Source organism: Leuresthes tenuis, unplaced genomic scaffold (genome assembly GCF_036924035.1).
Source record: "Leuresthes tenuis unplaced genomic scaffold, fLeuTen1.0.hap1 SCAF_24, whole genome shotgun sequence".
Lineage (NCBI taxonomy): Eukaryota > Metazoa > Chordata > Actinopteri > Atheriniformes > Atherinopsidae > Leuresthes > Leuresthes tenuis.
In genome coordinates, this window is record NW_027325378.1 from 11,501,167 (window position 1) to 11,527,449 (window position 26,283).

Below are 26,283 nucleotides of genomic sequence, written 5' to 3' on the forward strand. Positions count from 1 at the left end.
AGACATTTTACAGCGTTATGTACTGTACGTGAAGAGGTACAACCAAGTGGACACACACTCACAAACACTCACACTGAGGGTGAGATGGTAGCTCAGTTAGAGTTGGATATGATCACTTAGGCAGCTTTGGGTGCCCGGTACAATTTACAGCATTAATGGCCAGCAGGAGGGTGTTTCTTAGCATCTGTGGAGATTTGATTACACTGCTGAGAGATTAATTAATTAACTGATAACTTGATATGAAGCTTATTTGTCATTTTGCTTGCTGTAATACCACAAAAATTCCTTACTGTGCTATTTTCTTACATTCTTAATGCATTCTTTATTTGATTTAAGTCTCTATGTTATGTACACTGGTGTTTAAAATTCTTAATGTAGGTACTGTAGGTAGGGAGGATTTAATAAAAAATTTAAAAAGACTTGATGCTAGACATCTGTTACTTAAACAACATAAAATTTCATTTTAAAAATCCTTTCTCCACCTAGTAGTAGTCAAGATTGATAGATCCACATTCTTTGCTTCAATATGGTCTGACTACCTGCTGATATTCTTTGTATCACCTCAAGTTGACTGAGATCTGTGACTGTGCTGCCTTCAGGGTCGGGGAGAAAGAAGAAACACTTGCGCCCTTTGCCAAGCAGGCCTGGGGTTACACACAGGCACAGGGCAGATGGTCCGGCCACAGGGGGCACACGCTCACACTTAAGTCACATCAATGCATTTATGCACACACATACATACACAGACACACAAGCTTCTACAGAGGTGAGAAACAAGGACTCTGTCAATCTTACACACACTAACCCACTAGTGAGCTGCTGCTCATTATGTCAGGAATTTCCTCCATGTATCTATTTAGGAGTGTTTTTCCCAGGCTGACTGTATTTATCATGTCTTATCACAGACCTGCATACTGACGCATCACAGCAAGAATTCCCTTAGAGCAATGGCACTGAATAACACACTGTCAAGCTGTGATGGATGTGATTTACTCATCCAGGTTGAGCAAATAAAGAAAGTCTAACTGGGACCTTGACATTTTCTCAAGTCTCTCATATACCAACAGCCAGGGGGTGCTCTTCCAAACTCAGCACAGCATAAAAAGCCAACAAGGTCCCCGCCAGGTCCCCGCATACCATATAGATTCATCGGGTGAAGCGACATGGGATAATGGGAGTTGTTGTCTTCACCACCAATGTTACTAAAAATCTACTTGGTGTACTTCAGACAGAAATCTTGGGATGGAATCAGTAATGAAGTAAAGTTTCATTTAGATATGGTTAATCATGAATATCCATGTTAGTTTATTTCATTATAATGAAAGAGTCACTTGTAACATTGTGTAATGTCACTTATTTAATAGCAGGCCAACTTGCCATAACTACTCATACAGCTACTGTAACTTATGTGGCCAAATCAATCAGGTTAGGCTGCTATCACTGTCAAAATAACCACCTTACGATTAACTTTATGTGATTATTTGTAAGCAGTGTTATATTATAGTGTAATCATGCACATTAGATTGGTGGCTGGGTAACAAGAATGGGAGGGAAAGTGGGTATGACAGGTTGAATAAAATAATATATTTCTCTGGGTTTTAAATCGATCTTGGAACATTTTGTATAATGTAATTGCACAACTAAAAACATGTAAAACTGGTGAAGTCGGTGATGAGTGTTACTGCGGGTAAATCTATGTATTTCTTACATATATTCTAATATCCATATTCTGTTTATGCAAGGTAGCCAGGCAAGGCTTGAATAAAATAACTCTTATGATTAGGTACTATTTGTCATGTCATGCTGTGCTTCTGGTGTGTTTTTGTTCATGGGTGTGTTATCTGCTACCACTGTGATTCTTGGCATTTGGCTATTTTTGCAATGAGACGAACAGCCAAACAACATGGGACTTATACTTTATGATGACGATTATAACACCGTATTATAGTAAACGATGACACAGACGTGACATTTCCAGCAGAGCTTGAGTTATTTAAGTCACAACTTGGAATTCTCACATTGGCTCAGATCCCACACAGCACAAAGAGCAGACTTCATTGCCATATGAATTTCCTGCTTTTGTAGAGAGGCGTCTGCTAGTTGGTGTAGTTTAAAGCTTAGCTATGATGTGGCATGCTGTGAGTGTGAATATTCTAAATTACAGTAAACCACAGGCATCGCATAGATTCCAAAATAGCTAAATGAGTTGCAGTATCAGCACAGACACTGCAGGAATCAGGCCAATGCAACTTCCCGGTAAATATATCTGATGACGTGAAAATTGCTGAAACAAACTCTTTCCTAATGGAATAACTGTTGTTCATTGACCCCACCTTGCATAATGTTAATGTAAACATTGTCTACAGAATTAAATAGTTAATTCAATAAAGTCTTCTCAGGACAAGTCATCCATCTCATGACCAAGACTTTAGATTCAGAAATGGACAAACGGACAAAGCCACAAATAATCATGTGATAGTAAATGTATCTGAATGACTTTTTTCTCTCAGCTGCATGAGTGGAGAGTAAACAGCACAAAGGCAACCCTTAAAAGGAATATCATTAATGGGAGAGAGAGCAAAATTTCATCTGCCAGGTAAGAAAAATCTCCTTTGTGTCAACAGTCACATGCTGCTAAAATGATGCAAGCAAGCACAGGGAGAAGGTTACTTAGATGGAGCGAGATGAAGAAAAACTAAGGTTAATAATACATACACTGGGTATAGGGATGACCTGGACCTGGTCACACTGGAAAAAATAAACAGAAAGAGAAAAAGAGAGAGGTTGAGAGAGATGAGGTTGGAAAAAAGCAAAAGAAAAAATGTGAAAAGGACTAAATCAACAACATCAATATTCTAATCAACAAATGCACAGGCAAAGGAGGACGGTGAGGGACAGAGGAAGGGGACATACAGTATAGTACACATGGTGGGAGAAAGTGAGAAGCAGTCAAAAACAAACAGAGCTGCCATAGTAACAAATATGGCTGGCCAGAAATCTAGCAGCAGTTCAATGCTGGGAGGGACTGCAGGCACAAACCCAGTTAGAAAATCAGCCTTGTACTTTAACAAGACTTTTTATGGCAAGGTTCGCTAGGTTCAGTCCAGATTAATGGGAACTCATTTGCTAAGGAGAGGTCCGGAGTGGGTCAGTGCTGACCACATGTACAGCGTCTGTAAAGGGCCACAGATTTCTCCCATGAATGAGACATTTAAAGGTAAACAGAAGTAGAAATGTGATATGACTCTGATCCATTTTTAGCCCTGTGTACCTGCCTTGGCAGCAGAACACTATGTCTGTAGAGGAGCTTTAGGGTTTGGCGCCTTTTCCACAGCCAGAACGTTCTCTTCACACATCCTCACTATACTGGTCAAAGTGTGTACAAGGAGAGGGGGTGGCGTGGGTGCCAGGCAATCCATCATACTGGACATGCACAAAGCCCACTTTATAGGGATTAGAGAAGCAGCAGTTTGAGTGCATGTCTGTGTCCATACGTGTGTTGTCATGGTAAGACTTTTGAACTCTGGTGCCCCAGAAAGATCCAGCGAGAGTGTGTCTTAAGAGTTTCACAGCGTGCTTAGCGCTGTGTGTGTTTTGCGCGCGGATTTGTGTGTAGGCAGATATCGAAGAATGCAAGATGGGAAGTGAGCCCATATTTTCAAGCAGTAGATGGTAAACAACCTCTAGGTTCAACGAGTTTGAAGCAGCTGGAAAAATTTGTGGAGGGAGCTCAGTGAGGCAGCGCACACAGTGCTTCAGCCTCAGCTCTCTGCAGGAAAAGGCAAACCATAACAGGCCTCTCTGTAACAAAACCAAACAAATGTTACTCTTTACTGGAGCTCTCTAGTCAAATGGTAGGATTTTTGTCATAAAATATTAACTGATTCCCACAAGGTCTGTTTGATCGCCTGGATGTAAATGCTATGGAATTTGGACTCTGGCCAACCACAACACAGAAAAATTAGCTTTACCTTGGGAGGACTGCCATTCTCCTCCGGCAGAGGGGGTAGAGAAAGTGTCTTGTTGTTGGTGGGTGGTGGCTCCACATGGTAGTCATTGTAGTTGCGGAAGCAGCAAAAGAAGGGGCTAAAAATGCTCCGACTCCGGTGCTTCTTTAAGCTGCTGTTAGACTGGGAAACTGGAAGAAAGAGACAGCCCTATTAAAAAGACTCTTCTACATATGCCTGCCAACAGTGTTATTCTGGTATTTACTTCAGAGGAAGTATACTATACAAGAACTCTTAGCTAGCAGATAATTTGCTTAGCCAAGACTGTAAGCTGGGAAATGGCTATTAGGTTGACCTAATAAAAAAAAACTGACAATATTGCATTGAGTATGAACTTAATTAGATGCGCTCTATGTGCTGGTAAACAGATTTTGAATGCTTACGTATAAGCATGTTGTTGGATAACTATTTCTCCATTTCTCCAGCACCCAAAATATTCAAGTTCCAAAATTTAAAGTAATGACATTAGTGTCATCAAGCCTTATCAAATCTCTCAAGTTTCACATATTCAACGTGAGACTAAACCAGTTCAAGCTTTTCACACACTTTCAACAAATCCATTTGCTCACTCAGTGAAAAACAAATTCACAACTTATGACACTGTAGCATAAAAATGAAATTACTGCCTTGCAAGAGCAAGATCTATGACACGCAGCAACACTCCCCATCTAACCCACTGGGGCTTATAAAATGTAGTTATGCGCTTGCCGTAGGCACAGGACACTGAACAGGGGAGAGGATCCACATAAGCAAAAGGCAGTTGAGTTCAGTGCCAGTTGCAAGGCAACCAAAAAGAGAGAAGCTAGTTTCTTCAGCAGTAGACTTTGATGCAGGATGTGCCTATCAAGCTGTCAGGTGCTTTGTTTTACCTTCAGCTCAGAGCATATGGATAGTGAGCCCAACTTCGGCTCAGTGCAGATCCTTTCTCGTGCCACACAGCACACAGACAAAAATAGATGCGGAAGGCAAGTGCAGCGCCCACTACTTTCTATGTGAAAGCCCAATACTGCTTTGTCAAAGTTAGCAACGCCTGTGAGCTACATATGCTTACACAATGTGAAAAAGTTGAGGACATTCTGTTGCGTCTTTCTCTCGTACATGTTGATATAGCCTAAATCCCTAGACAAACGTATTACATTATATAGATGACGGCTCTGTCAGATGATGTCACAAATATAATATATGGATTTTATATTTTTAATATATGGATAACAACTATTGGGCTGCATTCTAACAGCTTTGGTATTTCATTTCAACAAGTGAATCGCATTACTGTGTCTTTTCTATGTGCATCTCTTGTTTCAAATGTATTAGCCCTTAAGAAAAAGATAATATTCAGAGTTGCAGAAAGTCTCCGCTTCACATGCGTCATTGCATTATCCTGACAAACACAGATGCATGTTGTGCAAAGCCGTGAGACATTGTTCATACAATAGGAAGCACTGGGATAAAAATAGCCATCATCAGAGGATCCTCTGGGAAGGTAGTTCTGTTATTTAACATTAAGGTAAAAAAGAGAAGGTAAGATACACAGATTAATGTAGTACTACATATATATATATAAACATGGTGATAGTAATGCAAACTCAATTTCTTTGCTTGGTAGGAGCGGTTGATGATCAGCAGCCAAGTGCTTTAAAGCTCCAGAGAGAAAACAACATACACATATAGGTCCCTGGTTACATCATTCCTCCTTCACTGTCTCCAAAGCTCGTGGCCTACTTTTCACTCAGATCAGAACAGGCTTGAACGGTCTGTGGACCTCTGTAAATGTTCTCATATAAAATTTCATTTTAATCTTTTTGTTTGGAATGGTAGTCCAGTTTTGGGCAGCTCTATAGTTAAACACATAAAGTCTCTCAGTTCAGTTGTCACGATGTGTTCCTGAAACAGAATTTCTGCCACCTCAGTTGCTTTACAAGTCATTTCTAAGATGGAAATTCCAAATGTGGTCAGGGCTTTGATGCATCCACAGGCCGACTGAAGCTGGAGTCATCACTTTCATGCCTTTGAGCTGCCATCGCACAGTATCACTGTTCGCTGCCGTCTTGTTAACATGCTCATAGAGTTGTGTGTCACAGGCAGCATAGTTGCATGCTGTGGCTGTTTGCAGCATGCTCCTGCTTAAATTGGGAGCCTACAGTTTGACGCCCTGAACATTCCTCGGGTTATTCCAACTGGATCTGACAGGCTGTGAGCAGTTCTTCTTCTTTGTTCTCTCAGTCTTTGTGGTCCAAACTCGCCATGGCGCTTTATTCTTTCATTTTCCCCATTCATGCTGTATCTTATTCAGGGTTCACGGGGGGCTGGAGCCTATCCCAGCTGCCATTGGGCAAGAGACAGGATACACCCTGGACAGTTCGCCAGTCCATCACAGAGAAAAACAACCACACACGCTCACACTCACTCACTCCTATGGTCAATTTTGAGTAGTCAATTTATCTAACATCCATATTTTTGTACTGTAGTAAGAAGCCTGAGTACCTAGAGAGAACCCAGTTATGCATTAGGGGAGAACCTTCGAACTCTATGCCGACTAACCCCAGCCAGGATTTATACCAGGGACCTCCTTGCTAACCACCACACCACTGTGCAGTGGGCCATGACACTTCCTGTATCCCAGCTGATGCTCCAGAGAAGCAACTCTTCACTAAACAAACAAAGCTTTATGTCTGGAAAAGGAAGGCAACATGCTGCGTTACTGCAACCAGTACAATGGCTGAATTACATTTCTTGTCCATGTTGATAGCAAACCCATACTGGTGTCACAGAAAGCTACTAAAAATATATTGGCTATGAATATACGGTTTATATTTCACTCTGCAGATATAAAGGTAAATTTACTCCCAAACACATAAATGCTTTTATGGATGAGACATGAAAGCTCTTTATCTGATGATTGAAAAGACGTACAAACTCAAAGTATTAACCCCATAAGGCAAAGGTCACACACACACACTAATGGGGGAGAGTCTTAAGTCTCTTAATTCTTCAGGACTTGGTGTGGTGGAATTTAATATGTTCGACAAAGTTTATGTTGTGGCACAATATTAATAGATCAGTGGTGACATAATTTAAAGGGTCAGTTTATTCTTAAGACTAAAAGTCTTCGTTTAAACTTTACTTAATGTTACTAATTTTAATTTACTTAATTTATTTAACCTCAGCTCAATAGGGATGAATTTGATCATATTAATACTATCCAACCTGCTACAGCATATATGTGCTAATTCAGACCCAGAGTGCCATCTGGATGTTTTACCTTTCAACCTGATATGACGCTCTCATTGGATCATAAATCTAAAGTTTTGCTGTTTTTTTGTTTTCTTTTTCTGTGTTTCACTGGTTGGCTCTCAGGACTTTCACAAAGCAAACACAAACTCTCCCCTGTGCTCACTCTGTGCTGGAGGTTTCTGCTCTCTTCTCCTGAACTGGACAGTAATTGGCTTTTAAGTGTGTGTGTTTTACAGCTTCTCTATTTAATGCTTTAATCTTGCAGAGTAAAAACACCTCAATAGTATCAAACTTTATACAAACATTAGTCAGTATGTTGACGTGCAGACACGATAAAGGACGCAAAAGGAAGACAAAATTTTTGTGAGTTGGGTGATATTTAAAATTATGCAACACCTATTAAATCAGGATTTAAAAAAGAATTAATTAGAAAACATAAAGAAGAGAATTTGGACCAAAATCCATTAATTTATAACTGTGTAGGACAACCTCGACTTTCAAGTAGGAAATGTATCATGGCTATTAAAAACATGCAACATTCATTCCAGAGTCAATATTTTAGTGTTGTAGCATGATCATGCAACATGGTGCAATGGTAAAAATGCATAATGAAATAAAAAACAACTTGTCATAATTTGGTAAAACCAGTTATTGCTCTGTAGGATTGCAATCTGACGAATGTATCCAACTGTGGATGTGCCAAAATTACAAACCCAAAGCTTCTTTTTCAGAATAAACAGGCTATTATCTTCCATGGATTCATTACTTTGATATGGGAAAAATAATTAATTGACTGTGACAACGTTTTTGGCTTGGAATCCTAAAGGAAAAACAGAAACCCTTATCAGAAAGTGAGATGCTTGTTGCTCTTTACCTCTAATCTAATCATACATTTTCAGAAAAAAAATTACAGCAGCAGCTCTTACCAGAACAGTGTCACTCTGGATGATATACAGACTTTGTAATGTTGTGAAATTCCATTCTGGTGGAGGCAGAAATATTTAAAAATTGGCTAAATATGAGAACTACAATAGAATAAAGTTAGATGTTAAAAATTTGCAATCATATCCTTTAAACTGTCATGACTCTGCCCCAACTTATTGTTAAGTTGGCCCCAGATATCTTGATGTCATTCTTCGTTCCTCCATTTTGAGACATTTTCCCGCCTTGGTCTGCTGCCCCGATCAACCGCCCCAACAAAGCAGGTGGGAATGTGAGAGGGGGAGTGTAAGGAAGGCGAAGGGGGACAGAAGGGTGTAGAATGGGTGGGGAGAGTCACTGTGGTGAGACAGCCTATACTTGGGTCTGATTCTTACTCCACCCCCTCTTGCACCACCACCCTACACAAACAGAGCTTTCCTGTCTCTCGAGACACAAACAACATAGCTGAGAGTTGTCTGCTGTTGGAGACGGAGCAAAAGCACACATATACACATGCGTATGGCATACTCTGAACCAGTTAGGTACAAAAAGGTGTACAGTGATCAACAAACAGCAAAATTCAAAAACTGAAGCACGCTGGAGTTTTTTTTTTTTCTTAGAATTTCCTGGATTGGGAATCTGTCTTAAATCCTCTCACCCTGCTTAGTAGGGCAGCTTAAATCAGCCAAAGAATAACAGCAAAAGGTTAGAGGGCAACATTTGCCACTCAGAATACAGCTAAAACAACAGTTAAACAGCAAATTAAATCAGTTTAAGAATGCACTGAAGCAACTAGACTTCATTCTGGTTCTGTTGATAACAGACACACCCACTAACATTTAAAGGGTGATGCATAAAAGTGGCCAACAAAAAAGCTACCTAGAGGTAGAGAGATCTCCAGAGCAGGTGCACATTATTTGCCCTCTGAATAAACCTCATTCCATTCAGCGGCTTCACTTGATCTCAGAGCTGTGAAAACTGCCTTTAGAGCGTGCGTGCTGAATGCTGGGTAACAGCAACTGAAAGCTGGCTAGTCAATCAAAGCTGACCGAGCCCAGGCTCTCTGTCACATGTTCAGACACAACCACTAACAAGGCCGGAAGAGGGAGAAACGCAGGAAATTCTCAGCATTCCTGACAGGAAGAGATAATCACCCCGTGACCCAAAGCATGGAATAATGCCAGGCTCCGAGACGGAATATGATCCATGCCGAAGCTTGAGACTCCAGAGGCAGCCTCCTCTACTGTCGCTTTAAAGGCATTAAACTATGCAGGCTGACAACAGACAGCAGATTTGAATAAAATATTTTAAATATAATAGGTTTAAATGCATATAATCTTACAAGTTTGGCTCTTGATCCAAATTGCTCCAGGTGAAACAAGAGTTACATCAGTCAATTAATGTCTAATTTAGATTTCTCTAACTGATGAGCATTGTGATCAATTGCTGAGATTTAAGAACATAACAACATGACAGCATCACTACACCAGTTTCTATTGGATAAACAAAAAAAACACAAAGTGTTCCCCGACTGCAGTCATTAGGATAAAATGATTACATACTTTAGGCTAGAGGTGGGTAGTACACAGACCTTTTAATTCATACCAAGATGAACTAGATTCAAACTAGATATGAAATCACACAATAGCATTTATACCAATATAATCCAATGTCATCAGCCAGCGTTTTTTTTTTTTTACAGCTCCTCACTCATGGCACTGCCCCACCCCATCTTTGCCTCTGTGTTTTTCAGCAACAAGCTGAGCAGTACATACTTCCAACCTCTTCTCATTGCTGCCAACTTAGCGACTTTGTTTTTTCAAAAAAAAAAAAAAAGAAACAGCCCACCTTACATGTTGTAACGTGTTTAACAACCCGTGGCTAAATTCTGTGGCAGAGTGTCGCAGGAGCATCCTTGCGAGTGCATGCATGCTCTTTTTCTCCCTCACGTCCCTATGCCCTGCAGAAATGCTACTCTCTATATGTGTGCATATGAACCAACGTTCTCGGGATCATTTTATGACTTTTAAGTACCACCGATAACAAAAGAGACTGTGTCAAAGGGTGATTTACTTTACAACAACATTTCAAAGGTAAAATCAGTGATGTGTCGCCTCAAGGAGCATTATTTCACCATATTGCTGTATATGTACAGGGGAACGCCTCTTATTCTTGACGTTTGCGTATTTGTAAAGTTTACAGATGTGCTTGGCGTTCTAATTTCATTACGTCTTTAAATAAATCAACATCATACCTGTGGCATTGAGTTCAAACAAAATATTTCATCCAGTTTGTACCCGACAATCTGCATCTGAATTCAGATCATCTGCAGGCAAGGGACATGCTTTGTTGTTTGCAGTCCAAGTAGCACTGATCGGTCATGTCTTATTCTGTATATATTCTATGGAAACACTGGAAACCAAGAGATGCTGCCCCCAGAGAAATAATTATAGACTATAGCCAATGGGTTCCTGTATTGGCTGTGAAATAGTCCTAAACAGCCTGCAGACCCATCGGACTGACTGTATGGCCAGTCTCACCTTTAGCCTCATCTTCAACTTAAGGCTGAGAAGCCAAATTTAACCTTTCCACAACTCCCATAACATCCCATCATCAAATTCAGCAAAGGAACTAATCCCAAACTAATGATCCCTGATGTCAAAGGCAAAATGAAAACTGCATATATAATATTAGGCTATATATCTTCAGCAAAAAAAGGTATGTAACATCTGACGTGAATGAGGGATGGACAAAACTAACAAACAGGAATACAGTATAAAGTATAAAAAAAACAGAACTCGAGTAGTACTTAGTTGACCATCCAGGCAGGTAAAGTCTACAGTTCCTGGGGCGTATTAAGGTAAATACGAGAACAGTCCATGCCAATGTAGATCTTTAATAATTCAGATGGAAAACAGGTTGGTTTTAAATGAGGCAGCCAGGTACTTTACTGTAGTGAGATAAAACAAACCAGAGGGATTTTTGTACTCACTAGCCATGTAACTCAAAAAAGCCTTTGGACAGAACAATGTGACCCTGAGGAGAGAGACACCCTCAACAAATAATGACATGCTGAAACCCTCCCATCTCCTCAGGCAGTGGGCACAGTTGAACTGAATGTTTGACGTCTCCCTTTTCTGAAATTTAGTGGGGAGTGGGGTATTTGCATTGAAAGTGGAAGCAGCTGTCTAGGGCTTATGCAACAACATGTGACATAAGACAAAAAAAAAAAAAAAACATATTCGCAAGAAGCCAAAATGAAAAACAGGCCTCTCGCACACATACACACATACCCCGGCTGGTTATTCACTGTTCGCCTGCAGCTTGGGATCTAATGTCTTGAGTTGACAACATTCAGAGGCAAAGTGAGTACCTGGAGATGAAGCTGTTTCTGTGCCTGGCTACGAATAGAAGAAACAGACAGCAGCAAGGGGAAACTCCTTTGTGCACAGTTTCAGCAGAATAACACTGCAGGAATCCCTGCAGCAATAAGTCATCCCCAACTGGGACAATGTTAAGGAATTTTAACTTTACACAAAGGTTAAAACGTATTGCTGCATGCATTTATTTCCTTAACACTAATCCCCTGAATTATTTTAAATACTCAATTGCGTTTAAAATGTCTAAGCAATAGTTTCCCTATAATTTCCAATTTTTCCTTTAATTTCATTTGGAGCGCACATTTGTGTTTGATAGACAAAAATATGTCCAGAGATGGGATCATTTATTTAATATTCCATCTTAATTTAATTTGATAATTTGCATTTAGTTCTGACGCAGCCCAGTCTAACTTGAAACTGCGAAACAGGAACGTTTGATGATGACATTTTGGGGGTGCTCAGTGGTTAGAGAACGTCCCATGTTGGCAACGCTAATTGCAGTGATTGCCAGTTTAAGTCCTGACCGTGTTGCTCTTTCCTATGCGTCAAACTGTCATGAGAATGTGTTTTTCTGAAGAAATTCTAAAGTTTTTGCTTAAAATCAAGTGTGTCAGCACCACTGTCGATAAAACACTCAACCAAGGCCAATTTTAGCTTGTATTTTTAAAGAAAGCAATCCAGATCTGCAATAAAATTGAATGGGCTTATATCTGGAAATGCTCCACCTCTCTACTCGGTTATATTAGATTTAGTTTGATAGTTGTTGTGTAATCTTGCTAGCAGACAGATGGGTTGACAAACAATCAGCACTGACCACATATCTCTGAATAAGCTTTCGTCTTGGCTGAGGAATAAAACAGACTAGTAGAATCCTCCCAAAAACAAGGAAGAAATTCAAATTTTTGGTTGAAAATTTCATTTGATAACCAAATCTGTATTTTTCAACATTACTCAGCAGCTGATTTAAGATTTAAAACCTCACTTGGCAAACCAGGAGTCAATTTAGCTATTAAGAGTTTCTAAGGCTCCGAGGACTGAAACATGAAAATCTTGATCTAAAACCCTTCATAGAAACAAAGTGATGGCAATTACAACAGATCTGCCTCCAAAACAATATTTACTCTGAAGAGCATCTGCTTCACAATGCACTTGAATAAGTGCATGTGCACACAAACAGAACCACACACTCCAGATCCAGACAGCTGAGTTGGTAGTGTTAAGCTAGCTGAGACTGACAGTTGCGTGTGTTACTCTGGGTGTGCTCACTGTGCCAAAATCCATGGTGGGTTATGCGTGAGGCCATCAAGGCAATAATAGCACAGTATGATAAAATTAACTCCCATTAAGCCTCCTTACTTCCCCACACAGACAGCTGAGGCTAGAAATTACAGTTTGTGCCTTTCTGTCACACTGACTGACCCTCAGCTGCCCTTCTGCCTTTATTTCCCTTCTCATCTGGATAGATTTATATACATGCATCCTACAATATGTTATATAAGTGATATTACTCAATAGTCCATTTCAACAACATGGTTTGAAGTGTTTTGCACACACAAACCATTTGGTTGGGACCCAAGTTATGCAGGGTACTAATTCTCAGATGTGGGTGGGTCTGCCTCTGCTTTCCTGTTCCAGCTGTACAGCGGCGTAGGAGCTGTGGTGGCGGAGTCAGTCTGCCTGCAGCCCCTGGAGGACGAGGGCTGCTGCCTCTCCAACACTCACTGAAGGCAGGGACGAACCCACTGAAGGCTCAGGGAGATATAATGAGGGAGATGTGACTATCTGCAAGAGTTGTGCAACAGGCAGTGTCACGGCTCATGTTGTTTGAGGCTGCTGCAGTTTATTATTTATATATCTTTTTATATTCTCTTTCTACAACTGTGCGCCGAAAGCAAGAGGCTAAGGGTTGATGGGAAATCCTTCTTGTTTGTCAGTTGGTGAAAAACAATGTTATGCTGTCCATGCAGAAGTGATCCTAATTTAAAGAACTTAAAGGAGTATTTCAATGTTGTGTTGATCTTTCAGAAACTTGGTGCATAACCCCTTCAAATATAAAGCAGGTATAGCTAATAGATGGTCAAAAAAATCAAAGCTGACGTTTAATCTATTAACGTGAGACAAGGGTTTTAACAGTGGCTCCATTCTTAAGCTAAGTTAATGATTATGTCTTCAAGGCGTTACATACCTACCTAAAAGTGTTGCACACTTCGGCTCTAACTATCTACGTAGGGGGCCAAGGAGCCATTCACCACACCACTTTACATCCCGTCCCACATTCTTTGTAGTCATGGAGGAATATGTCCCCATTTCATGCATTCCTGTCCACTTAGAGACAATAAGTTAAACAAGTTTGTTTATGCTTTTCTTCCCCTTAAAGTAAAGTTCATTTTTCAACACTTTTCCCGAATCTTTTACTGTCAACACACTCTTCTTCATGAGAGGGGACCATCTGAACTGCCTCGGTAATTCTAAAAATCCCCATTAATTAAAAAAAAAAGAAAAAGAAACGCAACTTTTATAAAATATAAATGCAAATGAGAGAAATGTCATTGGCTGTTAGTGCCAATTCATTTTCAGCTTCAACTCAATCAGTAGAGAATTAGATTCTCAACCACATGTTTTTTCTTACCACTAAAAGAAGAATCTAATACAGCAAAACACATAATTTCCAAGTCCTCTCAAAAGATATTATGATTACAGCTGCTGAGCAGCTCTCTCTATGACAAGTAAACTACCATTAACTAAAACCTGAGGAGGGCCGTTTTCAGCTTTCTTCTAAGTAAAACTCACTCATGACTGAGCAGGCATTGAAACATCAAATTGCATTTCTTGCAGTAAATCACATTTATACACATTAAAAGCCTGCTTGTTATGAATGAAAAGGAAGTAAACAAGTAGGTCATCAATCTGAGTGTGTGCTGGTGTGCGAGTGCTGCTCATGTGTCGCAGCTACAGTTTCCCATGCCTCCGCTCTCTGAGAGGCATTCATCTCCCCACTTCCACACACAGCATGTCCTACTTAGAGGCCCCTGAGATTTACAGTTAGGCAGCATTCACCTTTACCTCTGGAGGATGAGAAGAATGCCTCTTTGTATCTCCTACAGCCTCTGCATGTGTGTATCTGCTTATTCTCCGCTCATCTGTTTAAAAATGTATAAACCCTTCATGCTCTTCTGTCAATTATCTCTCAAACTGGGTCGCAGCGTGCTTCAGAATGGGTGACAGAAAATCATTATGAACAAAACATGATCTCCCTTTTAGATAGCCAATTACTGATGATGAATGCCAGGGAGAAGAGGGCAAAATATCTAGAAAGGCCATCCACTTGTCAGAGCCAGGCTGAATACCTGCCTGCAACCCAAATACTCTCTCCTGCTCTTTCTTCTCGACACACAAACTCACATCCACACTCCCCCTTTATCTCTTGACCTCTGCCTTTCTTTGACTGTATTGATCTGTTTTGAAGATGTCGGTTTGGCTGAATGGATGCTGAATTAATCCCAGCTTGCGTTGCCTGTTGGAAACAGCCTTTGGAGCAGTAGAATGCAGGCAGTAACCACTCTGTGGCATGCAGTCATTTTGCTCTGAAGGGAATGTGATGTAACCCAACCACAATACTGGGCATTCAAACCAAGGCATGACAAGTATGCACCAGAAGTGTTAATTGGAAGAAATCTGAAGTCTGATGGATTGAAAATCAGAGAAGGCAGTCCACACTGCTGGAAGTTTTATAATTTTGCAATTAATTTAATTGAAGTCCTTCTGTAAAAGTCTCTTCAAAGCCCGAACTGAACATTTTGAAACAGCATTTGCTTCAAAACAAGCAGTCACAGCATGTGAGCTACACTTGAGACCACAGTCAAACATAAACTTCCCCACAGGGCTGTCAAACATACCATCCAAAGCTCACACACATAAAAAAAGAGGCCCACTAAACCCAAAGCTTGCTGCGCAGAACAACCTACTAAAAGGATAAACTTAACTCTGTGCAAGGACATATTCTACTTGAAATCAACCAGTGCAAAATCATTTTAGGTGATTCAGCAGGAATGCAGCGGGAATAAGAAGCCTCTGACTGAAACCACTTTGTTGTCTGATCACTGTGTTATGTGGAGGATGAACAGTGCTGTCCATTATGTTTTGTATGATTCAAGGAGGCGCCGGTGTGTGTCGGCTATCCATCTGCCTTTTGTCAACTCTGTGTTTTTGTTTCTTTTGCTTGCTGTTTGCACTGTGTTTTATGTCTTTATATTGTTTATTCTATATTGTTTGACTTATTCTATTTTGTATTTATTGTTTTTGTATAGCACTTTAGTCGACAAAGATATTAAATGTATGATTGGATAGTGATTTATGCAGCATTTTCTCTTTGCATATTAAGCCTCAAAGGAGCAGTCCCCAGCAAAAGTCAGCTTTCTCTATCAATTTGTTCAGTTTGTTTGAGTCACTGGCCTCGATTCTTCTAGCCAAACAGATGGCTACAGAGCAGATTGCATTCTCCACCATAAACTTGAGGAAGATATGCAACATTTTGCGGCAAACACTGAAGGACCTAAACCTCAAGAAGTAGTGTCGACGAGATGCATATATAAGTATAGCAATCAGACACGATTCATGAAGAAATAAAAGGGATATGAAAACTTTTCTCTTCAATGGAAGCTAGTTTGGGCATTCTAAGCAGGAGCCTGTGAACTCCCCGCTGCATTCTGAGTGGCGGTTTAAGTCTTAACAGTCATCTTGTAGGAGTGAAGAAAGAGTCAGCCCACACTTTTTCCCCTGTGGCCTCTCACAAGATGGGTTGCAGTGTAATTGCATGTCCTTAGCTGTATCTGAAAATCCATAGATGTACGGGCAGCCTCATCATTATTAGCCGACTTTAACTTGAATATTTACTGTGAGCTGTTGTTAAAATCTGACATAAATCCTCCAAATGCTTTCTGTGCCACGTGAGATCACTCTAGGCTAATTGGTTCTGGGAAAAAAAATCTGTCTGCTATCATGGCACCTCATTATGAATACTAGCATTTTCATATTATGTTGTCAGGATCAAAAGAGACAAATGCAGTGGCTGCTCAGTTAGCTTCTACATGTTCAATTACCTAAAAATACTTGACGTAAAAGGATGTGGCTATTTTTTTATCACTTTAGTGAGAAATCTTTACGTTTTAGTGCAGCAATACTTGGGCAGCATTTGTTAATAGAGAAGAAGCAGGAGGTTAGTTGAGTCTAGCATAAAGATCGAAAGCCAAAAGCTAACTCAGAACTTTTTTACACAATCAAACAAACTAGTAAGTGCACAGACACAGAGGGAACATTTGTATAAAAAAATAAAAAAATGTGTTCTTTAGAGCTTTTGTTTGGGTGTTCAAAGTCACTGCCAACTCAAAAACTTTGGAAAAACACAACCCTGTCACTTTGTCTGAGGCCCAAGTCTGAAAATATGTAGTTCAGAGAGCGATTCAGATTTGCAAGCAAAAAAACATTACACAACTGACTCCTCCTTGTCTTTATGTCCTCCCAACTTCAAGTTCAAATCATGCTGCTTTTGCTGTACCTCAGAACTGGGAAGTTCAAACTATTTTTCTCCTGCTTTTTTCTCTTGCTAGTGACAGCAAACTCTCATCTGCAACTGACAGTTCACTTAGAGACAAAGGCATTAAACAAGTTCTACCAGTATTTTATTTAATGTTTTATATCCAGACTAGGAAAGCCGACCTCAAACTATGGTTAAACCTACCCCATAGAAAGAATAGTTAAGATTAGCTTCTAAAACCTTAAGCAAAACATAGAGGAATGGACAAATAGTGAAACTCTAGATTTATGATGCAGAAATTACTGAGAGTTTTGAACTGGGTATTAATCTACCTGCCAGCCCTCACATTACTTCAGCGTTCCTGTTTATGATGCTGTGTTTTACCAACCGAGGCCAGTTCAACTCACAAGACTGTGCTCAAAAAAAGCTATCAGTACCACCAGTCCGTAGCCTAACTGCTAATGAGGGAAATGTCAGTATTTGAAAATAAAATAAATCTGGTGTGGAGAAGTGTGAGTTACTGCATGTAATACAGTAACAATGCGCTTCAGGAGTTGTTAAGACCAGTTTGTATTCAATTTATACAGTATTTGCACCAACAAAAAGACACAAAGAGTCTGCAAAGGAATACAAAAGGACAACGAAGACACAAAATGACCACAAATAGGAAAAAAATTAGCAAAAAGACAAAAAAATTACTTCAAAGATGAAAAACCCTAAAAGACAAAACAATTATTGGACACAAAAACCATGGTGGGTGAAAGCTAAACACAAAAGATAGACGAGCCTACAAAGAGTTAAAACTAACAACAGCAGCACACAACAACGCCAAAGAAATGTTCATTGAAGACACGTCTTAGTCTGAGACTGTTATCTCATGAGGCACTTATGTAGCTGCCTTATATGATGCAGACAACGTAAACGATCCCTCACAGCTGATTCTTTTCTTTAACATGGAAAAACTTATCAGAAAATAACAATATATATTGAATGAATATAAACTCATCGTAGGCAACATTTTTCAACTATAACTAAACACATAAGGGATCCAGTAATACTTCTGACTATTGAACTATCGAGCCATTTCCATTGCTGCCCCCAGGCTCTGAAATAAGATCCCCGCCGAGATGCGTCTTATTTCTGACCTGGGCCTCTTTAAATCTAGGCTAAAAACCTACTTATTTAGGATGGCTTTTAATACCCAGTAGTAAGTTGACATTTTTATTTTATCTTTTTGGATTTTGTTGTATTTTATTGCTTTTACTGTTCTTTTATTGTCTTTAATTGTTTTTTACTTATTCATTTATTTATTTATTATCTGCTGTAAAACACTTTGGTACACCAAAATGGATTGTTGTAAAGGGCTGTATAAATAAAGTACATTTACATTTACATATTGGTGGTTTATGAGAGCGTCAAACAAGCTCAGACCTGAGAAAATAAGAACTCACAACAGCACTATGTGTATTTGCTACTACAGCTATAAAACTCATTAAAATGCTTCTTCGTCTTGTTAGACTGCGCGAACGTAAAGAACATAAATTAATACAATACCTCGTGTTCTGCTCCAGGGTTGCTCATCCCCACACTGAGTGATAGGCCAAACCCACACATACAGTTAACAAGCTTTTCAGTCAAGGAGCTTAAGCTTGGAGGAAAAACATTCAGCTGTTTCCAGTGAGCTGCCCAGTATGGTCCTGGGCTAAAGTAATGAAGATGTGTTGGGAAACACTCAAACACTTCCCCAAAGGTGAAAATAATCTTCTTTTCTGAGCAGCTCTGGCTGAAGTAGGCTCATAAATCTGTAATAAGGACCTACATCCCAGAGCCCAGAGTCTTTCATTTCTCTCCTCTTCCTCTCAGTCAAAATGCAGCACTGAATATTGACTTCGCTGTACACATGCAGCAGTCCAATGTGGATCTCAAGGGACGTGGAGGCACATGACCAGGCAAGAGCGACCCAAAACTCAATCTCGGTCATGACAGCAGAGGGCTGTACACAGAAGAGTGGCAGGTTGTGCCAGAGACTCCAGGACAGCCACAGCTCACAGTAGCTCCCCTCACTAGCTATGCTGCTGACTCCCCTGCAGGTGTGGTCCTCACATCATAAACACTTTATTAATGTGCGGCAGCGTGTTCCAGGAATAACCTCAAAAGCCAAGTGTGCATGAAATCACAGGCTTTTTATTTCAGATTAATATAATTACTATAATTACAGACCCAGTGTTTTTTTTGCTCATTACCTTTGGGAACGCAGATCATTTCTAATAAGATGACTTACAGGGAATAACACATCATTAGCATACATAAATCCTAGCATCTCCTGCTCCTCCTTGTCTTTTTCATCCAAAATTACACATTTCATCTCACTCTCATGTGGGAGGGCAGGAAGAGCACCTTAAACCATAAGGGTTTTAAAAGTGTGAAGGTTATTGGCTGAGGAATACAGTTAAGTGTTTATTTAAACTCTCTTTTTGCCACCTTGAGCTACAATTTGAGTTAGGATGGGCCTGAATCACAGTACGTCTGTTCGGGAAAAAGCCAACTACTCTGACTGAAACAGGAAAACCACACTTGAAATAACAAAAACATAATTTGTTTCAGTTGTTTTCCCAAAGAAAGCGTTATTTTAAAAGGCAAACAGTTACTGAAAGAGCTTGAGGGTAAATTCAACAAACACACGCAGCGGTGTGAAAGCAGCAGAGACGCAGATTTATCCTCATGTAACACTAGACCAGACTTAATCACTTTCCAGATACGCAACACAAGCTAAAGCCAATTCAGTGAGATGTTCCAGTGAGAGGACCTCTTTGCTCTGACTTCATTACTGTGTGTGTGAGATTATGGTTTGACTTCCACGTCCATCATCACTCACACCGCAGGAGTGAAGAGTTAAACTAGGATTTGACATAATCTGATTAAGGTAAATGGCTCATCCAACTACACCTACCTGCACTGTGAAGTTATCAGAGTAAAGCCTGCGGGGTTTACAGAGTGAAACATCAAGGCTGGCTGGCCAGCCTGCAACTCCCCCCTCCCCTGTCGTTAGTCCAGTAATTACATCCCATTGCATCAGACCCTGAAAATAAGCAGCTGCCAAATGAAAAACATAGTTTGGCTTCAGATGAAAAACCTCCTCTGAAAAGTCTTGCCTTAAATTGGCGCAACATTTCCGATTTATTATGGGAAAAAATACATTATGATACAAAAAAAAAAGCCGCCTGAGCGTGATGAAAGCGATGTGTATAAGACAATGTGCACCCAAGACTTAACAGTGAAAAAAAACGGATTGACAAAGGAAAGACCTGAATTACACGCGTCCTTGATCATCTAACATACTCCATGATGCATAAAGATAAAATCTGCACCTGAACAAATGTCTAAAAAAAATTCGGCTCTAATGAGTTACAACATCTTTGCTTGGAATGAAACTGATATGAGTCTGAAAATAGCCTGGCTGTGCTCTGAAATATTCAACGTCTGTCTGTGTGTGTGTGTGTTGTGTGTGTGGTCTGTGTGTGTGTGTGTGTGTGTCTGTATTCATTTGTGGCTTCAGTGCAAGCAGGTCACAGAGTAACTCTGCTACACAAGTGCCGTTTGCTGTCTGCTTTGACAGAGCAGTGGAGTGAAGGGCAGGGACTCCGTTCAGGAAGCTCCCTGTTTGTGCTTGTGTGACAGCAGCTGTTAGTGGAGCCACAGTGTTGTGTGTGTGTGTGTGTTTTGTGTGTTGACCCTGGTTTTTATCCTGCCTGATTAATTGTCAGAGTCCACATGCCATTTGGGATTTACTGTTCGAGACAAGCGGGATGCTGCGGACAAGGAAGTGTGGGAATTCTGCTCAAGAGATTAAGAAAGAAAGACGCAACAGTCTTATTTCGCTTCAAACTCATTTCCTGGACGATTTTACAGCTCTCTGCATTTAATGAATGTTTAATATATTGGACTATAATTATCAAAGTGGCTCAATAGGAGTATAGCATATCAATGTGTTGCATCTGATCATTAATTATATATTTACATTAATTAAATATTTAGTTTAATTAAGTTTTGCTCATCAAAGCAAACAAGTCCAGACTGTCTTGATGAGTACTGCCCGGGGGGGGGGGGCTAGTGAGTCAGAGGGGTTTACGTGCTGTGTGTCAGAGCTGCTCAGAGGTGGGTGATGTAGGAAGGTGACCTTTACTCCAACGTAGCACTGGGTGTAGCAGAAAGCTGTGGTCCCTCTGGCCTCCCAGCACCCTGTGGCTCTGCAAGATGGGTGCTGATGGAGGAATGTTGGGGAGTGTGTGCTTCAGAGCATTCAGTGGACAACCAAATTGGTAAATAGTATCAGAGAGCTGCAAGGACTAATGAGAAGCCCTTTGAAAGTTAATGAAAAGTCCTGACTTTGGAGGGGGGATTTGTAATCCATGTCATCGCCACATAGAGAGGTGGCGACTCACAAAGCAACACAAGAGAAAATGTGTTTTGGCTCAGCCTCTGTAATCTGCAGAGCAGCTGTTGTTTTCACACACTTTTTGCACAGCTGGAGGTGAGCATTGGAAACACCGTCAGACACACGATGACATCTGTTTCATCGTGGAAGGGGAGGATGATGCTGATCCTCAAGCATCTTTTACAGCAGACGCTTAATCTGTGAACAGTTTAGCTTCAGACTGATCTTTTGATTATTTAATGGGCAATATGTAACAAATATACACGTGTGCTACAGCTGAGACACCTGCCACAAGCCCCGGTAAAAGAGACATGCCCAGTATGTTCTTTTGTCAGACTGTTTAAATGTTTTCTCCTGGTGGCATTTGTTTGTGGTAATGTACGCGGTATTATACTGTCAGGGATCTCTAGCAGAGCGAGGGAAAAGGAGTGGAGTACCCGCCCCCTGTAGTAAACCCTGCTCACTCTGCACAGCTGTGGTTACTGCACATGATTTAAGTAAGAAAATCTAATATATATAAATATAAATATTACATTGTTTGACAACAAAATCCTGCTATAATAAAGTAACAGAGCGTTCAAGCCTTAAGAAGATATATTCCCAGACTGGTTGAGGTCGTTATTTTTCCCTGCTTCAGCTGAACAATGGAGGTTTTCCATCGATACTGATTTGCAGGATCCTCTCTGTACAGAGGGCTGCAGATTTCACAGATTGGCACTAACAGAACGGCGGTGCCAAAATACATCAAAATTCAAGTATGTCACAATTCAAATGTAAATCGTGTGCGTTATTTGCCATTTCCGTGAACCTTACCTTTATCTTGACCTGAAGAAATGCTCTCCTCCTCTTTCGGATTTGCAACCTGTGTTATTATGGACGTGTTGTCCATGGAAACGAGATGTTACGCACCTTCGGCTACCCCGCTTTATTCCTTGGTGAACATTACCAAGCGCGCTACAGTCCCCTGGCTGTGCACATTCTGCTACAGCGTCCGCTGCGTGCACCATTAAAATCCCATTTTACTCGGAGCAGGCAGTCCCATGCAGCGGAGGAGCTAAAAAAAAAAAACAAAACAAACAAAAAAAAACAAGAGGGAAATGTCAGTGGGGAGATGCGGTGAGAGTGGCAGAAGTGCGGGAGGCAAACAAAGCGTCGGTCCTGCGCTGAAGCCGTGTGTGTCCGCTGTGGCTGCTGCAGGCAGCATAGCCCCCGCCTTCTGCTGCTGCCACTGTACGCTCCGGCTTCAGTCCACACACTACAATATCAACTGCGTGATACGGTTCCAGTGTTTACCCTGAGATGGCGACCGTCCTCCTGCCACAGGCATGCAGGCGCACTACAGCGACGCGCCCTCAACGTTGCTGTTATCCTTTCACGGTCCGCGCTGAAAAACGACCTCTCAGTCCGCCCACCGCTTCGTTTGTCTCTGCTTTTTTATGTTCTGAAATCTGCAGGGGGGGAAACACGACAGCTTTCAGGCTTCGGGACATCAAAGTGAATTGTTTTTGAACGATTCTCGAGTGTATGTTTTCGGATTATTTCGAACATTGTCCGGGAAATTAATGAGCGATTAAAATACTACGAAAAAAGTCCACAGAATGAACATTTTCTGAAAACATTTCACTGCCATAACTTGGGTTGAAATGATTGCCTAAACCCTCTTTAGTGCTGCTCGGAATTGCATTCTTAGGGAAATGTCAAAGCTTGTTATTTCAATCCCTTTCAATCCCCCTTTTTTCCCCTTAAGTGTTTATGTAACAAGAGAATGTCAATCCCACATCTTCTGAAAGAAAAATGAAAGCATTAAATGATCATGACAGTCCTGCCAAATTCATTCAAAATCTGTCAACAGCCTCTAACCTACATTACTAATCGTTAAGAAAGTCTTAACAGAGGGAGCGGTTTTGGAAAGTGACACATATAGTCGAAAGTCTGCTGTTTAGGTAAAAAGCTTTCAGATTCTTATCGCACCATCAGCAGCATGACAAGCCCAGAGTCACAGTCCTGCAACAGATGGCGTGGCCCCCACAAAGACTGGGGTGTCTAAGTGTCATGAAGTGGAATACATGGAGAGAAAATGGACATAAATCCACAGAAGAACTCAGAGACATGTTCTCCATGATGCTTGAGGCAACCTTCCTGCTTTTGGTTGCTGTTGTTGGTTTATTTATTTTACTGCACCTTGTCCACCTTGTCTTTGGAACACCATTTCTTCTGTGTAAATGTGTATTGTTGAAATTTGTAACAAAGGCTTACAAGCATGCCCTCTGATGTGATGGCTGCCACGTTTTCTTTTTAAAGGACAAACCGATTGTCACTGTATGCAATTTTACAAAAATCTGTCCTGAATGTATGAATGGGATGTGGATAAAACTTTACAAACCTTACGTGAAAACAGAGCAAAGGCAATGTGTCAAATGCTGAAACAGTCAGACTACACTGACTTTTGAAAAATGAATACTCAATTTGAATTTTATGCTAGCAGCCCATTTGTGGGGGGAACAGGTGCGCCTTTTTAATTGTATTGAATCGCTTCTTCTTTTATCTGAGGTGTTTTCCCATTCTTTTCATTTTAGATTTCCAGCTGCTCAACGGGTTAAGGCCTCCTTTGTTGCATTTTTAGTTCACAATGTGCCAAATATTTTCAGTGGGTGACAGGTCTGGGCTCAACACAGGCCAGTTTAGCACAAGGACTCTTTCACTCCGGAGCCATAATGTGGTTTGGCCTAATCTTGCTGGTATAAACAAAACCTTCGCTGAAGAAGATGTTATCCGGGTGGCGGCACGTTGCTCCAAATCCTGTGTACATGAAGTGAACCCTGCTGTGTGCACTGATGCACAGCCATCCCATCACAGATGCTTGCATTTGAGCTGTGCAGTCTTTGATGGTCCCACTTCTCTGGACCACTGTTTTGGACATTCTTTTGGAAATCATCATGATGCTCCAGGACAATTGTCCACTTCAGCTCAGTTCATTATGGATCTAATTTGCACACATTTTTCTTAATTGCACATTTGACTTCAACTTGCCTTTGTGGATTAAGTGATGAGCTGCCTTCACAGATCAGGTTTTTAGAAGAGGTCAGAGCCAATGGAGGGAGCTCCAATGAAGACTCAGGTGTTTTCATTGTTTTTAACTAAATACACAATTCAAATAGCTGTAAAATCGTTGCATTTTGTATCGTTTCAACATTCCTGGAAACAGGGTTGTATGATAGGTGGGTGATTTTTCTTTCATCCTGTAGTCTAAATCTGTTCCTTGAACTGATATTCACCTGTGAGTGTGAGACTATAAACTGCCCAAGCACTGAAAAACAAAGATGATTTGTGTTGCTTCAGCCTCAGTGGGCCATAGAGCAACAACAGGGGAGATAAAGTGGTTTTCTGGTCCACTGCCAGCGGTGACGCATTCAAGTGTCCGTCCCTCCTCACATCAGCTGTCCCCTAATGGAGCCTCGGCCCACACGGTCATAAAGGACCCCACCTGAGAACCAGGCGTCTGAAGGCATATGGACAGGAGGGAAACAGCAGTAAGTGCAGACTGTCATCTGCTGTTGCTCATAATTATTATGTAATCTCTTTGCTGACATGATGCTCTCAAAGGGGGTCAGTCCCTATGTCCTACTGCCTACATTGAAGATGTGTGCGTTTTTAACTGACACTGCAGTACAGGTCTCATGGACACTTTTCACAATCTCCTCTCAGCACCTCACAATCTGAGTCAGGTTATTGTATTTATCAAGTCCAATACGACACCAAAAGAAAGCAAAAATGGGGATGAAAAAAAAAGAAGTGAATGCTAAAAAACAATTGAAAACATTTGGAGCGGGGGTCCAGTCTCAGTGGTTTCTGTGTGATTGTTTAGGCTGAGCGGATCAGGGCAACACCTGACAAATCCCAACAGCAAGGGACACTTTGTCGTGAGAATGGCGAGGGTCAGAGAGGTGGTTCTATTTTTGCACATAATTGACCGATCATGGCCATCAGACTCTGTTGTTCTGACATTTCTCTCTCTGATTCTGAGGAAATCTCAGAGCAGTGCAGCCCCCCCATTATCATCGCTGTTATTATAATTAGAATAGATCTGGTCTTGACATCAACTGCGATAATACACCGATGATCTCTCTCACTGTTGTCTAATATATCTGTTGTACTGCTGTCAGACGGTGGGGTCCATGAATGTTTCATGAATGTGGGTGTACATCTGTGAGGAACTGGAATCACATCATAATCTCTCTCTGCACAGGCTTCTGTAACTCTGCACCTGCAAGCTGTCAAGCCACCGGAGAAGTCTGAACTTAAAAATGACACAATAAGGCTAGTTTAAAGGCACATTTCAGTTAGCTGCATTCTGCAATGTCGAGGATTCGGCTCTGTGTTATTAAACTATGTACAATGTGTGCTTGGAGTGTTACATCATACCACAGCTGCTGTTTTTCTTGTTTCCTTATGCTTAACTGTTTTATATTCAAGATAAAAATACCCCTTTGATAACTTTTTGTGCAAAATGTAGCTGAACTGTACCTAGGTCTGTTGTTGAGGAATTTTGCCTGATTGTAAACAATAGCAACAGTTTGTTTATCTCTGGTGCCACCTTGTGGGTATAATCTAAACTAGTGATAATTTGCCTTCACAGAGCTGTGATTGTGATGTGGATCCATTTGGGTAGATTATGTAACATGGTGCAAATCCTGGATATTTTTGTCAGTAAGACCTAGAATGAGATGTTCATAAAAACTACTGTTGAATAAATAAAGATGTCTGGCAGTGTGA

The 26,283-nt window shown here is 40.8% G+C and overlaps 1 protein-coding gene across 3 annotated transcripts in view; it reads right to left on the reverse strand.

Moving 5' to 3' along the window:
• Positions 1-22,935, reverse strand: part of ctdspla (CTD (carboxy-terminal domain, RNA polymerase II, polypeptide A) small phosphatase-like a) — a 31,883-nt gene extending 8,948 nt beyond the window's left edge. Inside the window, exons 1-4 of one of the 3 annotated variants that reach the window (XM_072378318.1) lie at positions 22,804-22,935; positions 22,324-22,564; positions 3,972-4,138; positions 2,716-2,748 (exon numbers count right to left, since the gene is read on the reverse strand). In XM_072378318.1, coding sequence (XP_072234419.1) covers positions 2,716-2,748; positions 3,972-4,138; positions 22,324-22,399 — 276 coding nt within the window. In that variant the 5' untranslated portion in view covers positions 22,400-22,564; positions 22,804-22,935. Of the gene's footprint in view, positions 1-2,715; positions 2,749-3,971; positions 4,139-22,323 lie in introns of all 3 variants that reach the window. The other 2 variants (XM_072378317.1, XM_072378319.1) reach the window with 2 other exon arrangements.
• Positions 22,936-26,283: the final 3,348 nt, after the last annotated feature.